The sequence below is a fragment of the Acartia tonsa genome, chromosome 5 (genome assembly GCF_053477335.1).
Source record: "Acartia tonsa isolate MP-2025a chromosome 5, ASM5347733v1, whole genome shotgun sequence".
NCBI lineage: Eukaryota > Metazoa > Arthropoda > Copepoda > Calanoida > Acartiidae > Acartia > Acartia tonsa.
Genome location: NC_137264.1, coordinates 48913034 through 48929657, shown reverse-complemented (window position 1 = coordinate 48929657; position 16624 = coordinate 48913034). Strand labels below are relative to the sequence as shown.

The following is a 16624-nucleotide window of genomic DNA, read 5'->3' as shown; positions in this document are numbered from 1 at the left end:
CATCTTTATTAGTTCTTAGACGTACGGTAGGAGGCTAGACTTGCGTATAGACAATCTTAAGTGTAGGTGCGCGGCTTTTATAAAATAGTTTTGTACCTTAATTTTGTTTAATTCGTGGAAGAAAATATCTCTGAACCCAGAACTGAAATTAAATTTATTATATTAAGAAGTTTTGGTAGGAAAGCTTGAAAGTTTCACATATCTATGGGAAAAAGAAATAAAATTAAGTTAAAGCTTGTATTTTGTAACTTTTCAAAGTTTAATATTAATAGACACTTTTCTCTCAAAAGAGAATTACTTTATCCTAAACTAGCGGCTTCGCCCCTAGAGGCCTCAAGGGAAGTCTACCATTAATTTTTTTTTTTTGGGGGGGGGGAAGGAATTTTTCTAGGTGTGATTTCTCTTGGGATGGTGGACACACCCTTTCCCAAAATAGTTAAAAACCTTCCTTGGGTCTATAAGAAGATACTCTGTAAAGGAGAACCATTTCGGTTCAGCGATTAGCGAGATCCTTCGGTACAGACAAAAAAAATGCTTACTACTTATTTTTTATTTGGTATTACCAAAAGTAGCTTAGCAATAACACAATTAAAACATATTTAATAAGCAAAACAGTGTAGTATCATATAGTAACAATAAAGAAAATAATAGTTATTTCTCGCATCGTATTATAAACAGCTTTCGGCACCTCGGGGCTAAAAAAACTAGTTTTTATCTTATGATTGTACATTTTTATATTCGTAGAAAGCTGGATATATTACGATGCTAGACATAGTTTTTTCGTATGGATTAGAACCGGTTCCTATCCACCGGATTCGAATGAATACGAGAAAATACATACCTCACTTGTAGAAAGACGAATATATTGATAGATGAATTGATCACAAGAAGTAAATGATTTCCACTGAAAAAAAATATAAATTAGAATAATTGGATTCTAAGATAAGGGGTGACTATTACTAAACTATTGTTAATATCTCGTAATCCTCGTAACAAGAGGACTATTATAGGGACACTTTAAAAAGGAGAGGGGGAAGTTGACGCCTCACTTTCTCTTTTAATATAAAAGATTTAATACAAAAATTAGTCATATACATTCCTTGGACCTATATGAAGCTTCACTGTAGAGGAGAACCTTAGCGGTCACGCAGTAAATGAGATCCTTTGCATCAAAGAAAAAAAAGACAGAAAAGACATTCTGTTAATTTAAAATATTTTTTTTAAATACAAATAAAGCTCATAAAAAATAATCACGCAACCTTAAATTTCAAATATTTAGTATAAAATTAAATAGACTAGTGATTTATTGCTCTTAACTTTTTCAATGCAATTATTAAAGTTTTAAATTTATTGAAAATAATAAAAAGTTTGACAGACATATTTTATAGCAAAATAAAGGAGTTGAAGGTTTTAGGTTTCATAACTTTTTATATAAAATGTAAAAAAAATGTAAAAGTAAATTTGTAAAATAAGAAAATAGTTTCTAAAAGGTTAGTTTTATATTTAAAACTAGCGGCTACGCCCCTATAAGTCTCTTGAAGTACTTGGGGTGAGGTGGGTTAAATTCGATCCCCTATTTTTATTTTAGTTTTTTTTTAATAATGGAGGGCTTTATGTGATTTTGGCCAACAGCCCTGCCAAAATCTTTGCTACTTTTGAATTCAATTGTCCTTGTAACATGATGATAAAATGTTCCAGCTTGGCTTCGAAACCGATTATTATCCGCTGGATCAGAACTGTTTCTAAGCCATACTTAAAAATCATTTATCGAATCGTATTATATCCAGTTTTCTACAAATATGAATATGTACAATTATAATATTAAATCCAGTTTTGTTAGCCCGTACCTCGGCTTCTCGGAGCTAACAAAATTGGTTTTAATCTTATAATTGTACATTTTAAAATCCGCGGAAAGCTATTTATAATACGATGTGATGAATAACTATTCTATAATTTACCTTGTCAGACAGTCAAACCAAACAGGGAAAAGCATGGCTTGGTTACATCTGAAAATATAAATTAATTATAATTAGCTGGCATATTCCCTTTTTTTGCTTAACGAACCACAGCTCCCCCTACCTAATAGTTTAAACTTCAAAACAATTAACCCTATCAGGCTCTCATAAACCTTACCTAATCTAACCTAAACAAAAATTAGATCTAAGTGTTTAGTACTCCAATAACCATTTTAGAAATATTGTCATTTCATTTCATATCCAGTAAAATTTAATTTTAAGTTCAAACTATTTCATAGTTTAATAGAGTAAGCTTATAAAAGTATAAAGATACAAAATCCATTTAAAAACCATGTAGAAAATAAAATTCCATCAAATTATGCACAACAATAAAGAGCACATTATATAATTTAATAAAAGAAAAGGAACCTAGTAATAGTGTCTAACTTTTTATCTTTGTGACGTAACAAAAATCCATCTCTTTTTTAGGGGGTTCCTTTCCCACCTCCCCTCTCATCCTTCGATTTTTGTTACGTCACAAAGATAAAAAGTTAGACACTATTACTAGGTTCAAAGAAAAGTTTAAGTGTATGTCTGAATATTAACTATAGTGATATGCAACTTTGATGTTGCCTACACACTTTTCAAGCTATTTGCAGTACCTTATGTAAAAGTGTGTAATGTGTTAAAATTACTTAAACGAGAACAATCATGTACATACAAGGAACTAACTAACAGTATTATTATGAAAATTAGAGTGTTGTACAGTAAGGCCATTACAAAAAAAGTATTGAAATTGAAAAGGATAATTCTTATGTTAATGTAGCAGGATGTCTTTCTGTGTGTCAGTCTTTAGTTTAGGATTTCGCCAACAGTTGGGCCGATATGGTTCAGCTTTACAGTGAAGCTTCTTAGAGGTTCAGGGAAGGTTTATGACTTTTTTGCGGAGAGTACCTCTCCCCTACCAAGAGACATCGGTACTCGAAAATACCCCCCTTCCCTACCGTCTCCTATAAATGAGTAAACAATCTACAGAAACAGCATTATAGTTTCGTCAGCTTCTCTATAACTAGGGTATGTCCGTCCATCTGCCCAAGTCACTTTATAGATATTTTTCAGCTTTTATGAAATATAACCATAAGACATGATAGCCAAACCAATTTTTTACTGCTTTTAATCAGCATTCATTGTTTGTAAATGTAAACAAATAATAATATACACATTATTGTTATTCTAAATAATTGACTGTTCCTACCTGACAACCTGCTCCAGCATGAGGAACTCGATGAAGTTGAGGAGGACTCTGGGGATGTTTGTGATGACGTGGAGCAGGGCTATGGTTATCAGCACCACCGCCAGGTTCATCTCAGATTTGAACCTCTGTTTTCTGAAAATTTAAAGTTGATACATAGAAAATATATGGGATATATCTGTTTTGGGGAAGTATACCAACACCCTCCCAAAAGAAATCGCCCCTAGAAACCTTTTATTTTTAAAACTAAAATTAAAAATGGGAGGGGGGTGGGCATTCAACTAATTCCCCCCTCCCCCCCTCTATAAAGTGACCCTAAGCCCTCTAGGGTTATTGCCGAAAGTCTTTTAAAAAGGAGTTATTTGATTATGGTTCAATGATTTTAGAATGAAAATTCCTGACTAGAACTGAAGTCACATATTTTGCCTGTATCAGTCTGTGAGACTAAACAATAATAAAAAACTTTATATTTTCTCGTAGTAATAAATTTATATTGAAAAATTCCTAGCAAATTCCAATAAGCCAAATAAAACAAGGATAAGAACATTAACACATAAATTATCGGTAAAATATTGTACTTCAGAATGGAACCTCACAGGATTCCACAGAAGTGCTTAAGATGGGAACGGAGACCGGGGCGGCCAAAAATGACCCGGGGGCGAAGCACAGAATACGACCTAAATAAGCTAGAATGGTTATGGGGAGAGGCTGAAGAATTACAAGCCGAGGACAGGACATTATGGAGGAAACGAGATGCGGCATTCTCTGAACTTGATAGTCAATTAGAGAGACGCCCCTGATGACATAGTAGGTTTGCTACTAAAAATACTGAGATTGTGAATTTATGTAATTTTTTTTAAAATGACACTAAACTTAATCCCTTGAAAGCCTAGATATAGATTTTATATGCTGTAAATTTCAGGGAGAAAGAAAAAAAGATATATATATATAGAGAGAGAGAGAGGGGGAGATCAAAGAAGAAAATTACAAAAATAATTATATATAAATTTGTTGGTTAACATAAAGAGTAGCTTTGCTACTAAAAAATATGTTCTATAAGGGACAATAAACATTGATTGTGGGATGTAATTAGATTTCCATTGTTAGATTTTCCTTTTTTTTTAACGTTAAATAAATTTTTTTTCTCGTATTTATTCAAATCCGGTGGATAGGAACCGGTTCTCATCCATACGAAAAAACTATGTCTAGCATCGTATTATATCCAGCTTTCTACGAATATAGAAATGTACAATCATAAGATTAAAACCAGCTTTTTTAGTCCGTGCCTTCGGCACCTCGGGGCTAAAAAAACAGGTTTTAATCTTATAATTGTACATTCTATATCCGCGGAAAGCGGTTTATAATACGATGAAAGAAATAACTATTATAGCTTATGAAAGGGATAAGGAAACAACTAACTTTGTCCGTCTGTCTGTCAGTCTATCCGCCCGTCTTATTGATCTCTATGGTAAATCTCTCCAATTCTTTTTGTGAATATTCCCTTGCCAGATGAACATCTATAACTTGTATGGATGTTATTTTGATTTTATGAGTGGTTTTATGAAGAACTTTATAAAAGCAAACTTGTTCAAAATTTTAAATAAATAATCTTTGCTTTTCTTGTCATGATTATGAGGTAACTCCTATTTCCAATTTTTACCCCCCCCCCCCCCAAATAAAAAAATGCCTCTATGAAATAAAGTTAACCCCCCCAAAAATTTTATTTTCAAAATTTTACCCCCCCCCCCCCTAAATAAAAAAGCTTGGACGCCCCTGCTTTCAAGTTATATATTCTGTTGAAAAACATAGAGACACAGAGATATGTCAAAGCAAAATAGAAAAGTAGTCTACTCCTTTTAATTGGTAAGTTCATACATATTTGATGAAAGTCTTATTTATTTATTATCCGTTAGCTATTTTTTAAAATATAAACGGCGGAGGTAGACACAATTTCTTATAGCAAAACTTTCAATTTTCAAAATTATAAATTTGCCGCTGAATTGAACCAAACCAATTACATGTCTCCTTGTTAAAATACATCCAATAATATGCTGGTATTTTATTAAGAGTTACGTCATTGGTTCATTTTAGCGGCAAAGTTATAATTTACAATAAATTTATCAAAAGCTCAATAAAAATGTTACACTTTAAAACAAACAGAATTTTAGTAGATTTTTTAAAATTTAATTGAAAAAAGTAAAATAGAAAAGTTTTTGTTACTTTGGTTAAAAAATACAAAAAAAGTTGAAATAAATTATTTGTAATTGCATCTAAATTTTAATTTAACAATTCTTTTTATCAAAAAACTAAAAAGTACAAATATGAATTGAAATGAACATTTACCTTTTAGCTGCGGCCTGTGAATCTCGCGGTGGCCGCATTCTGCGGATTCGCTCGCGGGACTCGCGGATTCCCTGAATATAAAAGAACAGTTTATATTGTTGAACAAGAACAACTACGTACAAAAGTATTCTAGTAGAAAAATCTAACAACAGACTTCTTTTGACACAGCTTATACCAACAACTAAATAAATTCGAAAAATAACGAAACCTTTTTTCGGCTGTCATTAGAATTGACGACTTTTTTATCTGCCCCCAAAACATCATTTTAGATTTATTTGGCTTGTTGATTACACCTTAATCCTGCTTTGGACAGTATTATTTATTCACTTATTAGTTAACGGTAGTTGATTGACGGTCAGAGCATAGACGTCCAAGTGGGGGGGGGGGGGGGTAATGGGCCAATTACCCCCCCCCCCCAAACGAATTTGGCACCCCCAAAATATTTTTCATTTTACCCCCCCCCCCCATTTAGAATTTACCCCCACCCTGGGGGTGCCGTAGACACCCCCAACCATTTTGGAGGGGGTATTTACCCCCCCCCAAACAATTTTGGGGGGGTTAATACCCCCCCCAAAATAAAAATTCTCTAACATAAAAATTTTTTGTGCGCTTCGCGCGCATTTTTAATACTAAATATTTCAGAAAATTTAAATTACCCCCCCCAAAAATTTTACCCCGGGGGTAAATTTTGGGGGGGTAAACAAAATTTACCTCCCCAACAGACTCCAGGGGGGGTAATTACCCCCCCCCCCAATAAAATTTTACCCCCGGGGCAAAAATTTTGGGGGGGTTAAAAAAAAATTTTTACCCCCCCTCCAAAAAAAATAGCTTGGACGTCTATGGGTCAGAGACTTTGTTTCCGAGTTGGACTTACTCTAGTCATACATCTAGAGTAGCTACTCTTCTAAAAAGAGTTAGTATAAATCCGAATGCATCTTAAATTACACTTTAAAGGAACTTTAAGTTAATTTATCTTAAGCTAAGCTTTTTAAATGCAAGCATTGTTTCTTAAATTGAGCTTTTTTCCTCTCTTTGTACTCTTACATACATAACATGTATTGCAAAACCATGGAAGTGGAGAATGGTTGCTAAAATAATCCTCCCCAAAAGATGATGTTGCTTGCGTGTCCGGTTGCCTTCGGGGAGATGTCAGGTTCGAGTGTGGACCATACCACGTCATGTTAAAGATATTAAGAATAATACCCACTACGTCTGGAATGTGGCACTTATAGTGGGAATATGGAGAATGCATTGGCCCATAAACAGGCCCAACTCAAAGATGGAAGATCTATTCATTGTACATTGATATTACAAAATATTGTGTTTGGCAATGCTAGAAAGTACAAATTTATTTATTTTCTAAAGCTTTTTATTTTGTACACCGAGAAACTCATATAGAAGCAATGCTTTTCTATATAAACTGTTGAAGTACGTCCGGAACATATTGCAAAAAATATTCTTGTATAATAAGGAAATGTGCAGCACCTTTATAATCATATAATTTCTCTTTTAAAAGCATACTAAGAATTCTTTATTTCATGCAATGTTGTGACAAATATTAGAATACAACATTTAATATTTGTTCAGAATTTCAATACATGTCCTATTGTCTGAGTTGTTAAGCATTGCTTTTGGGATATTGTCATCCCCGTTTTTTTCAGCCAATGCTGCATTTACTTTGAAAATAGTCTACCAATTATTTCTAGGGAAATTCAATCTCAACACGTGTTTGTTTCCCTAACTTAACACACTTTTAGGTTTTAGTTTGGCGTTGGCATAGGCTCCACAGAATATGGGCCTCCCGCAAGGGTTAGGCATAAGAAAAAAAACCTCACTTATTAATACTTTCTACAATTCAGTTTTTAAAAAAAATTGTTTGTTGTTATGTATTTATTTTTTCATTATATTTAATTGCTTTAGTTTTAATGTAGTTAAAACTTTGTCAAGTCTTAAGAAAGTTTTTAGGAGTAAAGCAACTCTATTTGCTGAAACTCGGTAAGTCTGACTATTAGTTAGAAACAGTATGAGGAAGAAATGATGCTGTTAAAGATAGATTGATGAGAAAAAGATTTCTCCATCCTCCATAACTTACTCTATCCGTCTGTTTGTCTTTAAAATCTTTAATTTCTTGTGAAGAATCCCTCTCCAGTGATACCATCTTACCTACCTTGTAAGTAGTAGAAAACAATATAAGCTTTGCTACTTATGGATGTTTTCATCCTTGCATTTATGTAATTTTTATTTTGTATCTTATGTTCAGTGTTATTTGAAAACTTGTTTTGTGTCTTTTTCTCTTTCTTTTCTCTTTTACTCAGAGTGATATAGCAATCTATAATATAAAGTAGAACGATGTCTGTCTGCTGAACCGATCGGGTTTTCCTTTACAGGGTAACTTCTCATAGGTCCCGGGAAGGTTTATAACTATTTTCTTGGGGGACACCCCCAACCCCCCCAAAAAATGAAAAATACCCCCCCCCCCAATTTTTTTTCCTTTTTAACACTAAAATAGTGGAGTCGACTACCCCCCCCCCCCCCGACAAAGAAAAACGTCTTTGGGCAAAGCCCCTAGAGGCTAGGGGCGAAGCCGCTAGTAAATAATATAAAATACGTGGATTATAAGAGTCGTCAATTTAGGTTGCTACAATGGTCCTCATTTATTGGTCAGATGGGAAGGGGACAGGTAAAGAGAGGTGTATGTGTGGAATCGTTATATTAGCCAGCTGGAATAAACATTTTATTATTATATGCGAGAATATCTTACATTATCCATTGATTTAGCTTTAGTAATATAATCTTCATAGAATAGTTGTGATTTTACTGCATAATTTGTAAACGGATAATTTTTACTTTTTAGACATGATTGTCCTTGTTTCGTATTCTTTATGACCTTACTAATGTGCTAAAAATAGTTAATTATAATGGTTATAAAATATTTTGCTCTTTACAAATTAGTAAATTAATTTATAATTAACATTGGGGAGGGAGGAGAAAATATAGTTAAAATCAATGTAAACCACTCTAGACATCTATTTATAAGATACTAAAAAAGTTAACTTATAATAAATTTGGTTAAAATATTACAGTCAAACACTAGAGGGGGAAGGGGTTAAATAACTGTATGTCCCCATCCCAAGGACCTTGAGCCGACTGGCAAATCAACCAATAGTGTAGTGGGAATATTAGCACAGCCAAGTAGCAAAAAAAACAATTTGCAAGCAGACGACAAAGGTCCTTGGGAAAGGGGGGTAGGTAGTTATCTGTATATACATCTCTATACTATATATCCAGGGGCGTCCAAGCTTTTTTATTTGGGGGGGGGGGGGGGGGGGTAATCACCCCTTACCCCCCCGCCCTTGGACGTCTATGTATATATCCGTTGTTAAAATTAATAAATTTGTCATTGTTATGTCCCTTTATCATTGGTTAATCATTGGTTATTAAGACACTTTTTGCACAATATTTTGCTATTTTTCTATTTTTATGAATCAACTTATTTACAAAATGCATTTTAACATTCATTGTAAATAGGTTTTATCTATCTATTTATCTTTATAAACTAATATTTCTATCTATCTTTTATAAATCCCAATAGTAGTAATAAAGGAAAGGTCTTAAAGGGGTAAAAGATACATTGCAGCATTTTTAGAAGAGTGACAGGCCATATATTGTCTGCTAAAACCTTTTTTTATTCATCTTTGCATTCTATCTATTAACAACTTATCTACTATGGCTCTGCATCCGCGCGTATGCCGCGACTATGCTTCAAATTTGAACCCATTTTGATGCTTGGAAAACGAAGTTGCGCGTTTAATCGTATTTTCACAATAGCTTTTGATTGGTTATTTTCGGTTATGTAAATGTTAATGATTGCCCCGCAGGGTTGGGGCTCCCGCACGGGCTAGAAATAGGAGAAAAGCTACTGTGAAAATACGACGAAACCCGCTACATCGTTTTCTTTCCATGATCGTGACTTTTCACAGAGTCCTATTATCTGCTTACTATTTATTAAGCCATCTACTATCAGTCTATCTCTATTAGGGTTGGGCCGGATACTTTTTTGGCCGGATACCGGATATCCGGCTGATTTCTAATGCCGGATATGCGGTTCCGGCCGGATATCTGGCCAACGTTCGATACGGCAATTTACCGGATAACCGGATATCCGGCGTCAAAAATCAGCCGGATATCATGTAATCGGATAGTTTTAATATCCGGTATCCGGCCGGATAACCGGCCAGACCAGATATACGGCCCAACCCTAATCTCTATCTGTATTTACCATTATAATTCTGATGGTGAAGTAACATAGAAGCCCCATGGGGATAACTCCTGTACCAAGAAACCTAAATTATAATTAATTACATAATATTGTGCAAATTATGGATTAGCATATTATGAAAGTACATGGAATAATTATGACCATAAGTAGCGGAGTTATAACAATTTGGGTGAAAAAGAATAGCAAAGTAATATACAGTGAAACAAAAAAAAATCTAAAATTTAAATCAGGAATAAACTATACAGAGCTGGATCTTTAAATCATTTTAGTGGTGAGCCAGATCGGGGTGCGCCAAATTTCAGCCAATCACAGCGCGGCATTTCATACAATGCTGTGCTCTCATTGGTGGAAAGTTGGATCGCCCCGATCTGGCGCACCACTAAAATGATTTAAAGATCCAGCTTAGTTGTCTGCGGAATGATAAATACATTTCTGCTGAGGAATATTTCTATACAACTATGCAAGCAAAGATTCCTGAATGGGTTAAAGCCAAGGACGTCCAAGAAAGGGGGGGGGGTAAAGGGGTGATTACCCCCCCCCTCAAAAAAAAAATAAATAATTCCTAACAAATAATTTTTTGGCGCGCTTCGCGCGCATTTCTACTGCTATATATTTAACTAGCGGCTTCGCCCCTAGCCTCTAGGGGCTTTGCCCCAAGAAATGATAAAAAAAAGTTAAGGTGAAAATCGTAAAAAAAAAAAAATAAGAAGGACCAAGGAAATCTTCTACAAAAAAAAGGACCAAGGATATCTTATACAAAAAAAATGGGGGGGATTTTTTTGTTTTTTGGGGGGTTGGGGGTGTCCCACCCCCCAAGAAAAAAGCCTAAAACCACCACAGGACCAGTAAGTATATTCCCTAAAGAGTAGAATCCGATCGGTTCAGTGGTTACCGAGATCTTAAGCTTCAGACGGACGGACGGACAGACATCAAGCTACTTTGTGTTATAGATAGTATTTCATTATCATATAGGTACCTTTTTACATTATTAAATTACCCCCTTCCAAAAAAATTTACCCTAGGGATAAATTTAGGGAAGGGGTAAAAAAATTTACCCCTGCTAACAGATTTCAGAGGGGGGTAATAAAAATTTGCGGAAAAGTAAATAAAAACCACTTACCTAACCCAAAAGTTGTAGTAGTTTATGTATAGTGGATTGTTTCGTAGATCTGACAATCTAAAAAAACACAAACATTAATTATGTGAATCAATTAAAATTGCTTAATATCAAAATGATAATTATGTACACAAAAAGTAAAATTGCAAAAATGAGCAATAAAAAGCACTTTATATAATACCAGCGGATATGCCCCTAGAAGTCTCTAGAGGCAAGACCCCCCCCCCTCCCTCTAATTTTTTGAGTCTAAAAAAGAAAAAGTAACAATAAATATTTTTTTTATGGGAAGTGGCTATTTATTATAAGGGTGAAAATATCAACCCCAAAAATAGTTAAAAACTTATATGAAACTTCACCTTAAAGGAGAACCAAATCGGTTCAGTGGTTAGCGAGATCCTTCGCTACAGACAAAAAATGTTTAATATTAAGGTCACATGATCAAAATAGACCGTCAGACTAAGTTAGAGCTTAGTTATAGAGAAGCTGCGCTTATAGAATTAAACTTACTTGACTTGGATCTCCGTTATAGTATTGTTGTGGATATCAATCACCCTAAAAATTAATAAATAGATAGATGTGGTAGATAGATAAGAGAAAAAACAAAAAGTCGATAGATAGATATGATGGCTTATAGAAATACATTTAATTATCAGATAGATAGATAATATTATGATAAATAGTCCAATTTAAATAAAAATTTTGGGGGGTAGAAGAACATTTTTCTAAAAAAATGTAGGTGGAGGGGGAGAGAATCGATGCTGTGAGTATTGGTTTAAAAAATATGACGTAACAAAAAAAATTAGCGATGCTGTGAGTATGTACCAAAGACAATGGAAACTGTAAAACACACCCACAATATATTGGACAGACTGGCCGCAAAGCAGTCAAAAGATTTTCTGAGCATAAAAATTCAATTTCACCTAACGCAATCACAGCAGTTGGCCAACATTTTTCAGAAAGTGGCCATAATTTCAGTCATTTACAATTTATTCCTTTTGAACAAATTAAAAGCAATAATCCTTGGGTAAGATTAGCCAGAGAAAAATTTTATATTAGAAAACTTGAACCTTTGTTAAATCGCAGAATGTAAATTTGTTAGTCAAAATGCAGTTGCAATTTTTTTTAAAAATCACCAGTTATAGAGCAGCCTTGCTACTATGGACACCCCACAAAACTCAAACCTTCCCCCTTCCCCTCTCAATTCACATTATTTTGACCGCTTCCCCCTTCATTTTTTGTACAACCATCTTATAGTAAAGTCATACATATTTTTTCTTAGTGAATTGTTAGTACCTATATAATGCTTTTTTTGCTTTTTATCATAATTATTTGTTATCAAAGTTAGGATTAAATGTTTTACCCTTAAAGAATGTTTTATCATATACTTATTTTGTTGTTTTTTTTTCCAGATGCGATTGATAATGAGTATTTTTTACTTGAAATATATTTCGGAATGATGAAGTAGACTTTTTTCCTTTTAAATTGGGTTGAGAAAGATTTATAACTGAATAGCTGTGAGTATTGGTGCAAAAAATATGACGTAACAAAAAAAATTAGCCAATGAGAGGCCGTTATTGACCAATGGCGGCAATGGTAGTGGACTCTCATTGGCTAATTTTTTTTGTTACGTCATATTTTTTGCACCAATACTCACAGCATCAAAATTAGCCAATGAGAGTCCACTACGCATGCCGCCATTGGTCAATAACGGCCTCTCATTGGCTAATTTTTTTTGTTACGTCATATTTTTTAAACCAATACTCACAGCATCTCAAACCCCCTTGGTTTTTGCTTAGGTCTCATTTTGAGCAGTTGGGCATAGTCCCTTTCGTGGCAACGCCCCTTAAGGGGCGATTCTTCGTATTTTCACAGTAGCTTTTCTCCTATTTCTAGCCCCTGCGGGGCAATCACCTAACCCAATGTAACCAAACCTAACCTAAAATAACCTATTAATAGCCAATTTAAAAATACGACGAATCCCCCCTTAAGGGCCGTTGCCACGAAATACGTAGTTTTGTTAAAAGCGAAGCTTTTCTATAATTAGGGTCGGTCCGTCCGTCCGTACGTCCGTCCGAGATAGATAGCTTTTATTCGTTAATTTAGGCATGTTAGAATTGTCCTATCGATTTCAAACTTTGCATGATGATTCCTGTAGTAGTTAGGTACGATTTAGAAAGCGTAGCAACTCTACAATCATTACCAGAATGTCCGTACGTCCATTTTAAACATGTTGATTTTTCTACTTTTTTAACAACAAATTTGTATGTGATCTAATTATCCGTTTGATATGATTTTTGGTATATTGATTAATGGAACAACAAAGAACAATATTATAAGCGAAGCAACTCTATAAACAAGTCCTAAAAATGTAAGTATGTCCATAAACATTATCCCGTATCGAGCAGTTTTTCAACAAATTTACTTAAATTTTGCTTCGACTCTTATACTTCTATATTCTGATAATTCAGTTCAGACACTATACAAGTGTTAATGTCCGTTTGTCCTACCGTTTCAGTGCTTCGCTTTTATGGATGTTGTCATCCTTGTTTAAATATAATTATTGAGTAATGTTAAAAATATTTAAAATAGAAAAGAAAGATTTAAACTATATTATACAAATGAACTACTATTGAATTTCTTTATCAAATATTCATAATCGTCACGAAAGTTCAATCATAACATTATTCATATTGGCTTATTAAAATAGACTACATATTTCATGTAGGACTTTCAGACAAAAGTTGTGTAGTTGATAAGATTGATTGTCTGTAACATAAGGGTAAAATATGAAAAATCATCCCATGACTGCTTTAGTTATTAGAAAACTACTTAATGAAAAAAGTTCCATTAAAAGTATCTTAGAAGAGTTTTATACTGTTTAATTTCTACAGGATTTTTTAAACATTTAATATCATTTAAGGCAATTGTAAGTTTTCGGCGCGCTTCGCAGTCATCTATGCTCAATTGTATGGGAATAATGTATATATTTATCACTTGGATCTTACACTAGATTTTCATGTACACAGGGGGCTAAACTAACGATTATCCCCCTCCACCTTCTTTACCCCATCCCATGATTTTCCTGTCATAATATCCACGTATATTGTACATCCATATGCTAATAAGGACACGAAACTAGATGTACTGAATTTTAGTTTCCGAAAGTGTACCTAGCTTCCGCGTCCTATCTCAATATTTACTACTAGCTAAAAAAGCTTCAAACTTCAAAAAAAAAATCAAAATTTTTGAACATGTATAATGTATAAATCGTTTATACCCTATATCGCTTTTCCAATTGACCGGAGTACTGAAAATAGCGTTTGCAATAATTGAAGTATCTGCTGTACAACTTTGGAAATTAGGGAAGAAATAGGCAATCCATTTTCAGCACATCTATCTAGTTAACTCCAGGGAATCAGGAATAGGACATATTGGACTGTAAATTCTTCTTACATCCAATTTTATATATTGATTAATTCTTTTTTTGGTGTGTGTTAAACATTGTGTGAATTAAATAACCGTACGGACATTCTGGTAATGATTATAGAGTTGCTACGCTTTCTAAATCGTACCCAACTACTACAGGAATCATCATGCAAAGTTTGAAATCGATAGGACAATTCTAACATGCCTAAATTAACGAATAAAAGCTATCTATCTCGGACGGACGTACGGACGGACGTACGGACCGACCCTAATTATAGAAAAGCTTCGCTTTTAAGAAAACAATATAGTCCATAAGTAGCGCAGCAATTACAGGCTAACAGCACTGAAGACAAATGTTAGCACCAAGTAACGTGAAAATTTATCATCTTCTTATCATTAAAAATTGACACACAAAGAAACCTAAAACAAAAAAATCTAGGAAGGTTTTTACAGGAATGGGAGTGTAGTCCCCCTCCCCTCCACACTGAGAAATGTCCTGAAATGTCCTACTAGGAGAAATTAAGAGATTCATTAAAACCCAGAACCCAATAGGTCCAGAGGTTACTTTTTAACAAAAAAAGGACATGATTTTACTTTGTATTATAGATTCTGTGAAAATAAGAAAAAGGAAGGGACGGGGACTAAGTGTCTCAAAAATAAGCCATGTGACGTCATAAAAATGAGGAAGATGATAAAAGAATTGGGAAAGAAAACCCCTAAAAAAAGAGATGGATAATTCCTCATTTTTATAACGTCACATGACTGATTTTTGAGACACTTTGTTCCCTTGCAGAAGAAGAAACATTGTATTGTATAACTTTGTAAAATATTGTGCATGGAATAACTTCTGACACACAAACAATAGATAAAAATAGAAAGTCTACAATAAATCAGCATCAAAATGTCTAGATAATAGATTTAAAATAAATAGATAGTTGTTTTGCAGCTAAATAGATGGATAGATAGAGTAATAAAAAACATCTAGTATAAACTCAAAAATAAAAACAAGGATGATAACATTCATAACAAGCAAAGTTTTAAAAATTCTCAAAAGCAGAACCCCCCGCCAAGGATGTCGACAAGAAATTTCAGGGTTCTATCCTAAATAAAAGCCGAGAAAATCACGTTTCAGACTGGCAGTCAGGCGGACAGACGGTAATTAGAATCTAGCAACTTGGCTATTAAAAAAAATAATATACATATATATATGTATAGAACAGTAAACTGTGATACATCAATAATATAAAATCGCGATACAAATTCTATCAATGTAATCTCTAGTACTTTTTAGAAGTTTAAAACCTCCATTAGATACATGAACCTTACGGTGTTACCAGGGAGGAAAAGGACAAAAATGGAAAAATCAATCATTATCCCTCCCCCCCCCCCCAATTTTTACAAGCTTTCAAAGGGTATGTTTTTCACCTCAATAATGAAGAATTTAAACAGCCGTTGTTTTATCTCTTTATCCCAGCGAGTTGTCTGATTTATTGTATTTTCCTATTTCAAGTCAATTTATTTAAGGTAAGTATTGTACATTTATTTTAAGCAATTTTACACAAACAAACAACGAAACTTTTGTTTAAAATAAAAAAAATATTTACATGACCTTCATATCATTTCACTCTATATCGTTACTGAGCTATGCTTTTTACTCTTATTAATTGTAGAATAATAATATGTAATATTCATTATAACTAATAACTTATTTTTCCCTATTGCATATTACATTCTTTTCTGTCTAGTAAACAAGGATGACGACATCCATAAAAGCGAAGCACTGAAACGGTAGGACAAACGGACATTAACACTTGTATAGTATCTGAACTGAAAAATCAGAACATAAATGTAGAATCAAAATTGTAGGTAAATTTGTTGAAAAACTGTTTAAAAACAGGATAATGTTTATGGACATACTTACATTTTTGGACTTGATTATAGAGTTGCTTCGCTTAAATATTGTTCTTTGTTGTCCCAGGAATCAATATACCAAAAATCAGATCAAACGGATAATTAAAACACTTGAAAATTTGTTGTTAAAAAAGTAGAAAAATCAACATGTTTAAAATGGACGTACGGACATTCTGGTAATGATTATAGAGTTGCTACGCTTTCTAAATCGTACCCAACTACTACAGGAATCATCATGCAAAGTTTGAAATCGATAGGACAATTCTAACATGCCTAAATTAACGAATAAAAGCTATCTATCTCGGACGGACGTACGGACGGACGGACGTACGGACGGACGT

The 16624-nt window shown here is 33.7% G+C and overlaps 1 protein-coding gene across 1 annotated transcript in view; it reads right to left on the bottom strand.

The window, feature by feature from the left end:
• Positions 1 to 16624, bottom strand: part of LOC145319712 (FMRFamide receptor-like) — a 46903-nt gene that overhangs the window by 12134 nt on the left and 18145 nt on the right. Inside the window, exons 8-15 of the mRNA XM_080162020.1 lie at positions 11454 to 11498; positions 10950 to 11006; positions 9830 to 9893; positions 5551 to 5621; positions 3211 to 3342; positions 1959 to 2006; positions 842 to 904; positions 97 to 142 (exon numbers count right to left, since the gene is read on the bottom strand). Of these exons, the coding sequence (XP_080018146.1) occupies positions 97 to 142; positions 842 to 904; positions 1959 to 2006; positions 3211 to 3342; positions 5551 to 5621; positions 9830 to 9893; positions 10950 to 11006; positions 11454 to 11498 (526 nt within the window). The remainder of the gene's footprint in view (positions 1 to 96; positions 143 to 841; positions 905 to 1958; positions 2007 to 3210; positions 3343 to 5550; positions 5622 to 9829; positions 9894 to 10949; positions 11007 to 11453; positions 11499 to 16624) is intronic.